The sequence below is a fragment of the Tribolium madens genome, unplaced genomic scaffold (assembly GCF_015345945.1).
Source record: "Tribolium madens isolate multiple individuals breed KSU strain unplaced genomic scaffold, Tmad_KSU_1.1 Scaffold_97;HRSCAF=244;Tcas5.2_LG3a, whole genome shotgun sequence".
NCBI lineage: Eukaryota > Metazoa > Arthropoda > Insecta > Coleoptera > Tenebrionidae > Tribolium > Tribolium madens.
In genome coordinates this window covers 6,120,671-6,134,446 of record NW_025401069.1, presented here as the reverse complement: position 1 = coordinate 6,134,446, position 13,776 = coordinate 6,120,671, and the positions used below count along the sequence as shown (strand labels likewise).

Below are 13,776 nucleotides of genomic sequence, written 5' to 3'. Positions count from 1 at the left end.
TTATTAACGAATCTCTAAGAAAAAAGTTACTACAAAAACCTTTTTACGTTTAATAAAAATAGTCCAATATGTTTATTTATCAATTTAACAAGATTAAAAAAAATATTTATTTTTATTTATTTCTCATTGACTCCAAAGTTTTTTAAGTAATTAAATTGTTTTCCAACTTGACTACAACAAACTATTTACAATAATAAAGGCTGATATATTTTCCCGGTTGTGGATCACTAAATATTAATAATTCACCGACTTAAACTGTAGGGTTTCTTGGGATTGGTCCTGAAAAAATATAACCCGTTCCTGAAAAATCAAAAATCCTAATAACAAATAATTTCAAATTATTCAATATTACTTATAAGAGTCGACCTGCCCCATGTAAACATTTGTAGTTTGAATGCAACGCATTCGAAGAGCTTCCTCCACATTGTTGCATTTGTTGCTCCTGAAAGCCCTTTTGTTCCTTATTGATTCGGCAAAATAATAATAAGCTCGAGCATGGTTACAAATCACACTTTCAGTAAACTTCCCTAAAGCAACATTTGCTTAATTTCTTTCGCAAATACAGAATGAAAAAATTTGCATACAGATGTCAGATATTTCAGGACAACCAGGTTGGCGCCTTCCGCCATTGGGGTAAAAATCAACATGACCAACAGGTTGTGCAAGGCTTAATACTTTCATGTATGTGTGTACGACATCGACCATTTTTGCATCATTTGCATCTAGTTTTAATTTAGCTTCTGTGTCCTTAAAACCGGGAGCTGCAGGGTCCAAACCTTACAACACAATGACAAATTTATCAATCTAGTGCAGAACCAAATTTTATTACTCCACTTCTGTCAAAGAATGTGAAGCAGTTTGCTGTACAAATGACATTTCTATTGCCTCTCCTTTCCCTCAATATGACTACAAAGGAAAGTATTGTATTTCATTGCGTGTGAAATTTGACACCGGACATTTTAACACGAGTTTTGGGTGAAGCAAGGTTACAAACGAGATACCTGTTATTCGTCCAATTTTTCCGTTTTTTACTTCATGCGCTCCAATGCCTGCCACATGCGCCCCTAAACTATGTCCAACGAGGTGGATATTATTGTAGTCTACTCCAAGTAAAGACAACCAATTGAGAAATTGCCCTAAAACTTTACCAGCTTTTCGCACTCCGCTGATGGCTGATAAGTACTCAAATTCGCAGAGAACGGACCAATCCATACCAATTACATTGTAATCACCCGAATCTAAATAAGCTGAAACTGTAATTTATTTAATCTGGATAACAATAATTGGGGTAAGAACCATTTTTGTTGACCACAAAAATGTCTTCTTCTATGCTACTTTGAAATCCATGAATAATTATTTTCACAGGATTGCTGATGTTGAATCCTGAATTTGTAAATCCATTGAGATCATTCATTCGAAGATTAAATGGAGGATGGCTCCTAAAATAATCCCACATTTTACAGTTTTTCCACTAAAATATTTAGTTTGAGGTCAGCACCTGGTGAATAAAATAAACTGTACACTGGGACCGTCTGGATCAAGCAGATTTGTGTAATTAGAATTTTCGATATTGTTTGTCTGTGATGGCATTGTGTTGTTCTTTAATTTTCCATTAGTTGCTGCTGTAAATTTGTATAAAACTGTAAATTATTATGTTGCTCAAATTTTGTTTTTTTTTAACACATCGAAGTGATATGTTTTGTGAAAAGATAATAAACCACAAACAAAAACAAGTTCTATTTACCCAATACGAGCAAAACTGCTGATGTCGCAGCTAAAGCAAAGCTTGTAAATGTAACAAGTGCACACATTTAATGAAAAAAAAATATTTTGTCGCTTTCACTACACATTGGATAGAACTGAACAATCAAAATAATGCAGGGTCCATATTTCATGCATCTGATTGTAATCATTATTCGCATTTCCGTAATTTATAGCGGAAATTTTTGTATCCGATTATAAAAGTTGGTTGATGACTGTTTTGAACTAGTTATAGTAACAATGACGGATCATTTGGTAAAAATAATAATAGTTTTTAACAAATTGTAACATGTAATTTTTAAATTATTGGGGTATTGAGGATAAACAAATTCGCAAACAGAATTTTTAATTCGATTGAAGAATGCATCAACTTTCACTGCGGAAGTTACATAAATGTATAGTGTAATTATTTTTAGATTATTTTTCACACATCTCTCTCTGTAAGCTCTGCTTATATTTTGGTTCATTTATTACAATTTAACAAATGAGCATATTATTATTATGTTTAATGTTATAAACTTTGATTTTCAACTATCGAACTTGGTGCTTTTGAAAACTTTTTAATTTAAGTAAACAAAAATTGTTTTTGAAAATTGAAGAATGTATTGAAGGTTTTTTGTTCAATTTTTATTTTTCATACTTATTTTTATACTATGTATACCTATAATTAAAATTAATTATTCTACTACACTGGCGGACACGAAACTTTCAAAAATTTTCTCATGGGCGTCCTAAACTGGAGGGTTAAGGGTAAAAAGTACCCTAACTATTTTGGCTGTTGGTTTTTGCCAATTTCAGCTACAAAATTCTAAATCTCATAGTTTTTTACAAAAAAGAGATCTCTTGAGTTTTTTCGATACAACTTACCATTTTTGAGTAAAATCAGTTTACAATAGGTGTTACAGACCATAAAGAGGACCATAAAAAATTAAAAATTAAATTTGTTTAACCGTTTAAAACACCCGTGATTAAAACTTTCGACAACTGATCTTTGAATTCGTTTAGGTGTTTAAAGGTTATCAGCTGTACCAACTTTTGTACTTTTATCTATTCTGTAATAATAAGAAAACCCCATTAAAAAACGCATGTCTTTCAGAGGGTGTAGCTCGCTTACATAACATTTTTTAATACATGTTAATAGAAAACATTTCTCTTAAAATTGAATATTCTATCACCTGTTTAAATTTGTAACAATAAAAATGGAACACCCTGTATAAAATCACGTATTGCTGGCATTATTGTTGTGGAAAATCAACGTTAAAAATAAATTTCAACTAAAACTTTCAAATTTAAGACAATAAAGCATGGTTTACATTAACATTTTTTAAACTGACATAAATTTGATGTCTAAAATTCTGTGTCCGCCACTGTATTAATTAATTAACAGAATATACGCAAATAGAGTATAGATATCTTGTTTTGTTACAGTGATATTAGAATTAATACAGCCAAACATTTTTTTTAATATCAATTTTAGCAAAATACAGTAAAAGAAATAAAATACATATTTGATGCAAGGCGGAAACTTAACAAATGAACCTCGTATAGAAAATTTATCTTACCTACAATTTCTTAGGCAACCAGTTATACACTACTAATTTAGCTGCTAAAAACTTGAACTAGCGCAAGCGCAAAAACATTGTCAATTTCATCGTCAAATCCGTCAAACGAATTGTCATCATTATTGTTAAATTCAAATTGTTCAAGAAGTGTTAAAAAGCTAAAACATGGAACTACTCACACCATACTTAGGGAGCATTCGAGTTCCCACCGCAAATAGCAAAGTGTATAAGGACGAATGCGTCTTCTCTTTCGACAATCCAGTAAGTACTCGAAAATAAACCCATAGAAAAAAATTTAGGTTATGTTCATTTCACCGAGCACAATTTTACATATTTCAGGAAACCGAGACCGGTTTGTATGTTAGTTTGAAGAGTTTCTTTGGACTCGGCCGCAATTATGTTGAGAAACACTTTCACAAAACGGGAGAAGCCGTTTATCTCCACATCCGACGAGTGCGTCGTGAAGTAAGAATTTTGCTATAAACTGCTTCAGGGCGTTCATTCACGGTATTTTTTATTAAGGTTTCATCACCCCCACAGGGCGATGGACCCGAAAAGAAAATCACGCGCTTGGCGATTGGAGTTGACGGCGGGTTTGATCCCGAGGCTATGTCAAAGAAGTTTGAATTTGAGGACACCTACAATGTTGTCATCTTGCCGGCTTTCAGCACTATTCCCTGGCCAAACGCAGAGCTTCCACAAATTGTATGTGAATAATAAATATGCATGTATAAAATACAAAGTGTGTTTAGGTAAAGTCGTCCATTGAGGGTATATTGGAAGCCCCCTCGGCGAGTAAAGTGGCCGAAATAGAAGCCCTGACGGGAACGTGGGATGGCGAAGCTAGGGTTGTCTCCCAGTTTGCCCACAATTTGCCCCAATTAGATAACGGGAAAAAGATTCCGCCATCTGGGTGGCAGTGTGAAAAATGTGATAAAACAGATAACCTTTGGCTAAACTTAACTGATGGGTCTATATTATGTGGAAGAAGGTTTTATGATGGAAGTGGAGGAAATAATCACGCTATTGAACAATTTAACTCTACTGGATACCCATTAGCTGTCAAATTAGGAACAATCACCAAGGAAGGAAAAGGCGATGTATTTAGCTACAAAGAAGATGATATGGTGGAAGACCCGAATCTGGTCCAACATTTAGCACACTGGGGTAAATTGCTAGCAAAAGTAATGTCTTATCAATTGAAATTTGTATTGCTATAATGGATTCTTCTGCTAAATGATAATGGGTTTTTTATTTTATTTTTTCTACTTAGGAATAAATATCGCAAACATGGAAAAAACCGAAAAGTCCATGGTCGAACTTGAGCTCGAATTAAACCAAAAATCGAACGAATGGTCGGCTTTACAGGAAAGCGACGGCCAACTGAAACCCATCTATGGTCCAGGATACACTGGAATGACGAACATGGGCAATTCATGTTATCTCAACAGCGTTATGCAGATGATATTCTCTATTCCAGATTTCATCCAGAAATATTACCATGAAGCTGAGTCGTTTTTCAACAACGTGGTTGGTGATCCCAGTGAAGATTTCAATGCTCAAATGTAATTAATACTTTACCATACTTTTAAATTGTAATAAAATGGTTATTTGTAAGGGCTAAATTGGGTGTTGGTCTACATTCGGGAAAATATTCTGTTCCGCCACCTGCAGGGTCTCCGGTAGACGCTGATCCTTCAGGAATTTGTCCGTTGATGTTTAAAGCTTTGGTCGGTCGGGGACATCCAGAATTTTCAACAAAAAAACAACAAGACGCCCAGGAGTTCTTCCTCCATATCCTCACTTTGTTAGAGAGGAATAACAAAAATAGAGTCAATCCCGGAGATTGTTTTAAGTTCAAGGTGGAGGAGAAGTTCCAATGTAGTGCGAGTAAGAAAGTGAAGTATTTGACGAGGTCAGATATCATTCTTCCTTTGATCATCCCAATGGATGCAGCAGTCAATAAAGATGAGGTAAAATCTTAATTTTCGAAGTAAACAGATAATTTGAAATATAGTATTGCATGTACTAAAACTAACATTGATCAATTATCGATTAAAAAACAAATTTGTTATAATATAACTAAACATTGTTTTCAAGAAACTAATTTAATTAGCAAGAAAAAAGACCAATTAAACCCGAAAAAGCATCCGACATCGAACACGAAAAAATGCTATCCCACCGTGTTTACTTTTGGTGATATAAATTTAAAGTTTTATACAAGCTAATTATCACTGAAAAAACTCACAAAAATATACGATTATTTATCAACAATTCTTTGAACAAGTGAGGCGTGTTGCTTCCGGTCCATGTTTTAAGCACTAAAAATGAATTAAATAACAACGTTATGTTAAACCAAAAAAACAGCAAAGGATCTCATATTACAATCACTTTGATATAATTATTCGTAATTAATTTGATAAAATTAACAAGTGATACAAAAACAGTTTTTGATCATTATTTTTTTACACTAAAAGCACCAAAGATCTTTCGGTTAAGAAAATAGAAAAAAAATGTATTCTGATCGTTTTTTATGATTTATCTACAAGAAACCTTCAGGTTGCAGCTTACGAGACGAAGAAACTAGAGGCCGAAAAAACTGGCAAAAAGCTCCTTGCAAATACCATGGTCAGACCAAAAATAAATTTCCTTTCGTGTTTAGAACTGTTCACACAATCGGAAGTTATAAATAATTTTTACAGCTCAGCAGTCAACGCAAATGTTACAGCCCGGAAGTAAGTCATAATTTAAAGTTGGACAAAACTAAAGTATCAGATTGTAGAACTACGCGATTGGCGACGTTTCCAGATTACCTCTGCATTCAGTTGAAAAAATTCATGCTGAGAGAAGACTGGGTTCCAATTAAATTGGATGTATCTATCGAAATGCCCGACATTTTGGATATATCATCTTTGCGTGGCACTGGCCCACAGACCGACGAAGAACTGCTTCCGGAGCCTAAAGTTCAACCCCCTGCGCCTGTAATGGACGAAGCTGTTTTGGCGCAGTTGGCCGATATGGGTTTTCCCCCCGAGGCCTGTAAAAGAGCGGTGTTTTTCACTCATAATTCCGGGTTGGAAGCGGCCACCGCCTGGATTATGGAACACATCACGGATTCCGACTTTTCCGACCCGTTTATTCCACCCGGAACGGAGAGTTCGCAGTTTACGCCAAATGCCGATGCGTTGGCGAGTATTGTGGCGATGGGTTTCACTCATAATCAAGCAACTAAAGCTCTGAAGGCTACGGATAATAATGTGGAAAGAGCGATGGATTGGATTTTTTCGCATCAGGATGAATTGGACAATGTCGCATCGCCGCCGCCTCCTGAATTCAGAGATGGAGATGGGAGTATGTGTATTATTACATTTGTTGTATTTTTTTAATTTTTGTGTGTTGCAGAGTATAAATTGGTGGCGTTTATCTCTCATATGGGGACCTCGACAATGGTCGGCCACTATGTGGTCCATATTCTCAAAAATGGTCAATGGGTCATCTTTAATGACAATAAAGTGTCTTTGTCGGAACGTCCCCCAAAAGATTTAGGTTATATGTATTTATATCAGCGACTTTAAATAGTCAATTAATTTCTTTCTCTGATTTTGTATTTATAAATACCAAATAAATTGTCAAGAATTTTTCACAAGAGCAAGCTAATTTACTTCCCTCCCTCCCTTCATATACTTCCCTTTAAATAATATCACCGTAATCCCAATAACAGGTAAAAACTTATTTTAGTCAAGTGTTAAAAATGAAACTGACATTTAATCGCTCTAATTCTAATTTTTGTCGTTCTATTTAAAAAACCTTTTTTCAAAAAATTGGCACGACAGGAATAAATTTATCGTTAGTGCTTCAACTTGTCTGATTACTGGCCTAAAAAAGACAAGCATTTTAAAGACAAATAGATAAATAACTGTTATAAAATTTAAAGTATACAAGGTGATTCACGAGGAATAATGAGCCTGACCAAATTCTCGATGCAACCACCATTACTCTTCGCAAGTTATTTTGCGACAACTGTAATGTTGGTTGCATCGAAAATTTAGTCAGGTTCATTATTCCTCGTGAATCACCCTGTATATTACTAATTGAAAAGTTGGTACTTACTCAGCAGTAACGTTTTAACATTAAAAAATATTTACCTGGTGTATCAGTGTTTTTTTTTATTTTTCACAATAAAATATTGTGCAAAATTTTTAGTACGGGTCGATTTTTTAATTCTAAGCATTTACATTCGGACGTTTGATTACTCCATAATTAGGAGATTAGCTCAAACGCTAATCTATTATTAGACATATTAAACATTGCGAACCCGTTTACCACTCATTGATTATTCAGCAGTACACACTGAAAAATATTTTTGGTTGAGTTAACACACGTCTGCTTGTGTAATTGGCAAATTCGGTTTTAACGCTTCTTACCTGTACTAATGATGGTGCTTGCTTACTGATTCATTTCTTCCCAAGTTTGTCCTTGATGTTTAGTAAATATCTTTCGTGATTTAAATACGTCATCCCAAAATTGACTGATGAAAAGTTATGCAAAACTTTGACTCTATCCATGTATGGTCAACTTTTAATCAGAGAGGGAGGACAAACTATGAGTTACATAATATTCGGGGAAGCAGGAGCAAAGGATGAGGACTGAACACCAGTACTATAAGCAGCAGTAAGTCAAGTGGTGCTGTAAAAAGTAGGAGTGTGGTGATCGAATAGAAATAAAAAAAAACTAAAACCGAAACATTTTCGATGTGCATTCGAGGTAAACACTAAAACCACGTGAAACTGCCAGCCAACACAATAAATACATATTGAAAACATTTTTACTTTAAATTTGGCATAGTGACAATGACCATGAATCTTTTCGGTTCATATCTCGCGGTTATTGCTTTAAGTTGTGCAATTTTATACTCACAAATTGGGTTTTGCCGCCTGGGCAAATACTTATTACTGAGTTCTTTTTTACTTTTACTTCTTGAAAATAATAATAGTTTATTTACATTGTAGCAATAGTACCGTCCATAGGTTTTACCCAACTTTTATTATACAGGATGATTCAAAAGTGTCGGATCAACTCTCGAATGGCGATAGAAGACTTTAGGCTAAGCATAAAAATGAATGCAGAATTTTTTTCAAGCCTTTTTTGTTAAACAGAACTGTCAATTTTCAAATTATCATGTAGGCATTTTAGCTCTTTTGTTTCCGATATCGGATTTGATTGTCGAATTTGCTAGTTTGTTAAATATTTTGTACACCATACGTGATTTTTTTCAAAAGGTACGAATATCTGTTTAATGTTGCAACATCTGTCGTTTCCGCTAACTAAAGTCAAGAATACATGATCTGAACGGCCAAAAATTTAAAGATGTAACCTTTGAAGAAAATTGAAAAGGACTCACACAATTTTTTGTCATGGAAACTTTTAACTCAGTTGGATGTCCTTTATCATGCATGGTCCTAGACTTTTGAATCACCCAGTATATATTTCAAATGAGAAAAATCACATTAAAATTACTGACAAACAAAAAAAATAAATTCTAAAATTTAGTACAGTTGGTTGCAATAAAAACGGAAAATTAAATTTTCTTTGTCAATTTGTCGTATTCAAATATTTTTTTTGCAATGCCGAGAGCAATGTAAAATGTAAATCAAGATAATCAATTAGTTGAGTACTTACGTGAAAACTCAATGAGTAGTGAGTACTAAAGATTTAACTGTCAGTTCTAACTTAACCATTTAGAAAGAATTAAACCATGTTCAAACTGTAGATGAATATGAAAATCTGACATTTTTATGCCTTGAATTTTTCCGATTTTTTTGCAACCAAGTGTATGTAACTATTTAACTTGTTATTATACAATAGGTAAGTAATCAGCACATTCAGTTAAATTTATAAGTAATGAAAAAAATGGTTCCCTACGATTTAAAAGCTTTATAGATATCTTATTTAATAATAATGCCCAATAATAATGCGAGTTTGCACGCTATACGTACAGCTACATTAAAAAAATCTGGTGTGAACATCACACGACTTTCCTTATCCTAATTATTTGGAAAACATCTTAATAACGACTTCTTCTTCTTTGTATGGAAACGATGAACAAAAACACGATTAACCCGTCACACCAAATTTTTATTTAAAACACAACGCGTTTCAACCACAAAGTGGTCATCCTCAGGTGAGTGAGAATTTAGTGTAACCTTTGCGTTAGTGCCAACTGCCGGATTACACGCGAAATAGATCATAGTTGTCGCGGGTTCGAGTTTTTTATTATTATTATTTTATCACATTTTACTGTTTAATAAGGTATATTTCATGAGTCTAAATAATTTGTATTCCCAACAATTTAGTCTTCAATCGTATAATTTTGCTTCCGCTTTAAGGCCGTCTTTTGGTCTTTGCAGCCGAACGGTGCGACCGATTTTTACCAATTGTTTCGTGCTACGTTCCCTTGCTACAAATAACTTATATACCAAATTTCAAGTTTCTAGCTTTTATCGTTCTCGGGATATGCTGTTTACAGACAGACACACACACACACACACAGAGAGAGAGAGAGAGAGAGAGAGAGAGAGAGAGAGATACACACACTACCCAATGGCCCAAACCAACTTTTTTGGTGTCTTGAAGCTTTAATTCGTCCAGAAAGCTAGAAACTTGAAATTTGGTATATAAGTTATTTGTAGCAAGGGGACGTAGCACGAAACAATTGATAAAAATCGGTCGCACCGTTCAGCCGCAAAGGCCAAAAGTTGGCCGTAAAGCGGCCGCAAAATTATACGGTTGATGATACAATAAATTCATGGGGATACAAATTATTTAGAATCATGAAATATGCCTTATTTAATAGTAAAATGTGATAAAATAATAATAATAATGGGTACCGAAAAAAAAAAACTGCACCCCAGACTCGAACCCGCGACAACTATGATTTATTGCGCGTGTAATCTTGCAGGTGGCCCTAACGCAAATTATTGTCGTTATTAGGATGTTTTCCAAATAAGTAGGATAAGGAAAGTTGTAGCTGTACCTAAAAAACACTAACAAAACAAGAAGAATTTCATTTAGTTGGCTTTTTTAGTTGAGCCAGAATTTACATTTCTATTCATTTCAATTAGACTATTGCTTTTTTGTATACCTACCTCATCAGTAGGTAATCAGTTAATCACCAAATTTTTCAATGTTATTTCTCAATGTGTAATAAGTAAAAATACTCAGCTGTAATCCTTTTAAGTTAAAAATAATAAGTTGTATTTTAATTTATAACTATTGCGTCCGAAAAATTAATTTAATCGAATTGACGATTTTTGCTCGAACAGCTTGAATCTTTTCAAAAATTCAAACTATGCTGAACTTGAAATAGTGTTTTCCTAAAAATCAAGTACCTACTGGCATTTGACCACAATTTTTGACAATCATTAAAAACGAGACATCGGTTTTAAAAAAGTTAACCGATAGTTGGTTGATTATGTTTGAAATTCTTCGCACGTGGAGCAAAAGTGTTCAAACATTTAAGAGATGAATGTAATTAAATATTGAGCGCTTCTATTAAGAAAATTAAAATACATTTATCTATTTCTTTTGCAGCAATAAATTTACAAATACAAATTTATTTAAAGTCAAGGTTCGTTATTGAACTGCTTCAATTTAACAAATTACTGTATACAATATGTTTTAGTTGAATGGTACTGTACCCATAGATTGGTGTTCCATTGTCGAATTGATTCCGGTTTAAAGGGAAAGTGACACTGTAACATCTCCAACAAGTATGGCAAAAGATGATTTTCAAGAAAATGGATTGGAGGAAACACTTCCACTAAATACGTAAGTCTTCACAATTTTAATGAATTCCCATGTAAGCAAATTTTTAAATATTTTATCACGTACTTATGTCTTAATATTCTAATTCGCTACGCCAAATTTTGGAAAACTAACAACTAACTAACAAGGTTTTTGTTTTCTGCTTACTTTATTTTTCAAATGGGTAAATATAGTGGGATAGGTAAACCACAAAAAAAAAACAATACATAGTGATACACTGATTAAACAATTCGTTCTTTTTTATTAAAAGTTGCTGGCTTTATTTCGATAATATTTTTTCATTGTATTATACATTTTAAACATTACGCATCTGCGATAACAAAAATTCATTAAAGAAGCTAATGATCAGTTAATTATTATTGACTAAATTTCCTTTACAACTTTACATCATCAAACGCTTTATAAAATCGGTAATCGTTCATTACGCTTCTTCTATGACGCACAAAATTATTATCTCCACGTGATTCTGGATGGATAAGGATGTTTCGTTTAATTCTTCTACCAATTTAAATCAATTAAATTTAAGTAAAACTCAAAAACTGAATTGTTTTCAATAATTATGAAACAAATCAGTTTTATCGTTTGCTAATTGCAGTTTAACCCTATTTATTTGTTAATGATTTAGTTAATACAAGGTGTTTCACACAACTTTACGAGGCTTGCGCCTAATGTACGCACCCAAATATACAAAAGTCACAGTATTTTGTCTTCAACTGTACATATAGGTGTTTCAGAACACGCACCCCAGAGAAAAATTCTAATTAAGATAATATACAGTTTATTTTTTATTTGAAATGCTGGTGAGAGAATTTTACTAGGAACATAGAAAAAATGTTTTAAAAATTCTATCTTAAAAAAAATTTGACATTTTTTTGACATATGACATTTCTTTAAGTCTATTTAATATTACTGATGATCTTGTATGTTTTTTTATAATTATTTTGTAAAAGTACAAAATATTTGCCAAAACTTGAAAAATATTTTTCGAACAGAGATAAATAAAATCAAAATGCAAAATTTGGCATTTTTTTTCTGGGGCGCGAATTCTAAAACACCCCCTGTATACCTACTTCAGGCAAATCAATGCATTACACAGGCTGGATTATAAAAAACCCCTAGTCATAACTCCATTATTTTTAAACTTTGATCAAGGAAGTACCGTGAGATCAAAAACTATCTTGGACAAGGGTGTTCATGGAATAGAAAACGTCTGTCGTTGCTTATATCCTTTTAAAATAATTCTGTCAATGTTTAAGTCCATGACCACCCTTGACCAGGATAATTTTTGATCTGACGGTATTATATGTACACTTGAGTGCAAAAAAAACGCAAATTGATTTTATTCATAATGTAATTTGGCCTGTTAATAAATGCCACCTTTTTGGCGTTGTCTTTGTCACAATTCACAATTTCATAATTGTCAGGCATCTTCCAAACTGCTATCAAGTTTTTCCATTTCGTTTTTAACACTGACTATGACACTGCACTGGCAAGACCACCAAATACGACATTTCTTTTGATTGTTTTCTAAACTTTTTGGATACAACCTTTTTCACACTATGTAGATCTCTGAAAAATTTTGTTTTGACAATTTGCACTCAAGTGTATCTTTAAAAATAATGGCTTGAAGCGTTTTTATAATCTAGCCTGTATAATTATTATGTTATACATACATTGCATATAATTATTATAATAAAAACATATAATTATTACACCTCTTATCTTCTGTAGATCTATGAAATAAAAATGTTATCAAACAAAAAATTAATGCAGATCAAGAATGACTAGAACGTTTACCTTAATCTTTTAATTATTCAATCGAACACATAAAATGCATTGTCATTTTGTCAAAAGATTATTGTAAAGAAATTTTGCGACGTCATATTTTTTGCTGCCCTTGTACACGTGTTTAGCTTATCTTATTATTGCGGTGTCTTTTTTCATTTATCTTCCTTAACGTTTTCTGTAAGTTATTAATGCTGTAATTTATTAATGGTATACAGTCAACTGCATAATTTTTAGGAAAACTGGTGGTTATTGCCCTCCGAAAACAATTCCTACATAAAAAAAATAATATTACTTTTTGGAATGCTCATAATGAATAATTAATTAATTGTAATGTAGTTATTCACTAGTTAAATTAATCAACACTCAATTCCTATTTTATTGCAAAGCGTTCTGATTATTTTGGTCATTTTCTTGATACTCATTATGTTGCTCTCTTCTCTCCATTTAAATCGTTTGCGGATAGAATAGTATATGTTATTTGGAGTAAAAGTAAGTTTATGTGGCTTAGCTGAATCATTCACCTCACTTTGGCAAAATAAACGTTCAGCTTCGCTACATAAACTATCACTTTTACTCCTAATAACATAATACTATTATCTACGACTGTTAAAAATACATATTTTATCAGCTTCGGCAATGCAATATATGGAAGTAGGTAGAGCGTTGACTGCACAGTTTTACATTTTGTTTATAACTGATAAATTTATTTATCTCAATACTATGAAAAAAACTTGTTATTTTTATTTTAATTTTTAATTAGATGTTTTCGCAATGTAATAGTTTGTAACATTTTCAAAGAAGCCTAAAAACATTGTGTTTTAATTTGGTTTAGATAAAAATA

The 13,776-nt window shown here is 32.8% G+C and overlaps 3 protein-coding genes across 4 annotated transcripts in view; 2 read left to right on the top strand and 1 right to left on the bottom strand.

Annotated features, from left to right (window-relative positions):
* Window positions 1–192: 192 nt before the first annotated feature.
* On the bottom strand, window positions 193–1,836 carry LOC123015334 (phospholipase A1 member A-like). The gene is made up of 7 exons (XM_044415038.1): window positions 1,745–1,836; window positions 1,499–1,622; window positions 1,297–1,439; window positions 1,002–1,247; window positions 585–776; window positions 353–527; window positions 193–300 (listed from the first exon to the last, which is right to left on the bottom strand). Exons 1-7 carry the CDS (start codon window positions 1,809–1,811, stop codon window positions 243–245), a joined length of 1,005 nt encoding a protein of 334 aa, XP_044270973.1. The 5' UTR covers window positions 1,812–1,836; the 3' UTR covers window positions 193–242.
* Window positions 1,837–3,408: 1,572 nt separating this feature from the next.
* Window positions 3,409–6,971, top strand: LOC123015333 (ubiquitin carboxyl-terminal hydrolase 5). Its single transcript, XM_044415037.1, has 9 exons — window positions 3,409–3,584; window positions 3,663–3,788; window positions 3,846–4,028; window positions 4,076–4,490; window positions 4,597–4,888; window positions 4,942–5,296; window positions 5,883–6,058; window positions 6,106–6,674; window positions 6,726–6,971. Exons 1-9 carry the CDS (start codon window positions 3,489–3,491, stop codon window positions 6,896–6,898), a joined length of 2,385 nt encoding a protein of 794 aa, XP_044270972.1. The 5' UTR covers window positions 3,409–3,488; the 3' UTR covers window positions 6,899–6,971.
* A 1,007-nt stretch (window positions 6,972–7,978) lies between these two features.
* LOC123014055 (ATP-dependent translocase ABCB1-like) overlaps window positions 7,979–13,776 on the top strand; it is an 11,793-nt gene continuing 5,995 nt past the window's right edge. The window contains exons 1-3 of one of the 2 annotated variants that reach the window (XM_044412911.1): window positions 7,979–7,994; window positions 10,914–10,950; window positions 11,005–11,150. In XM_044412911.1, the coding sequence (XP_044268846.1) occupies window positions 11,095–11,150 (56 nt within the window). In that variant the 5' untranslated portion in view covers window positions 7,979–7,994; window positions 10,914–10,950; window positions 11,005–11,094. The other variant, XM_044412910.1, reaches the window with a different exon arrangement.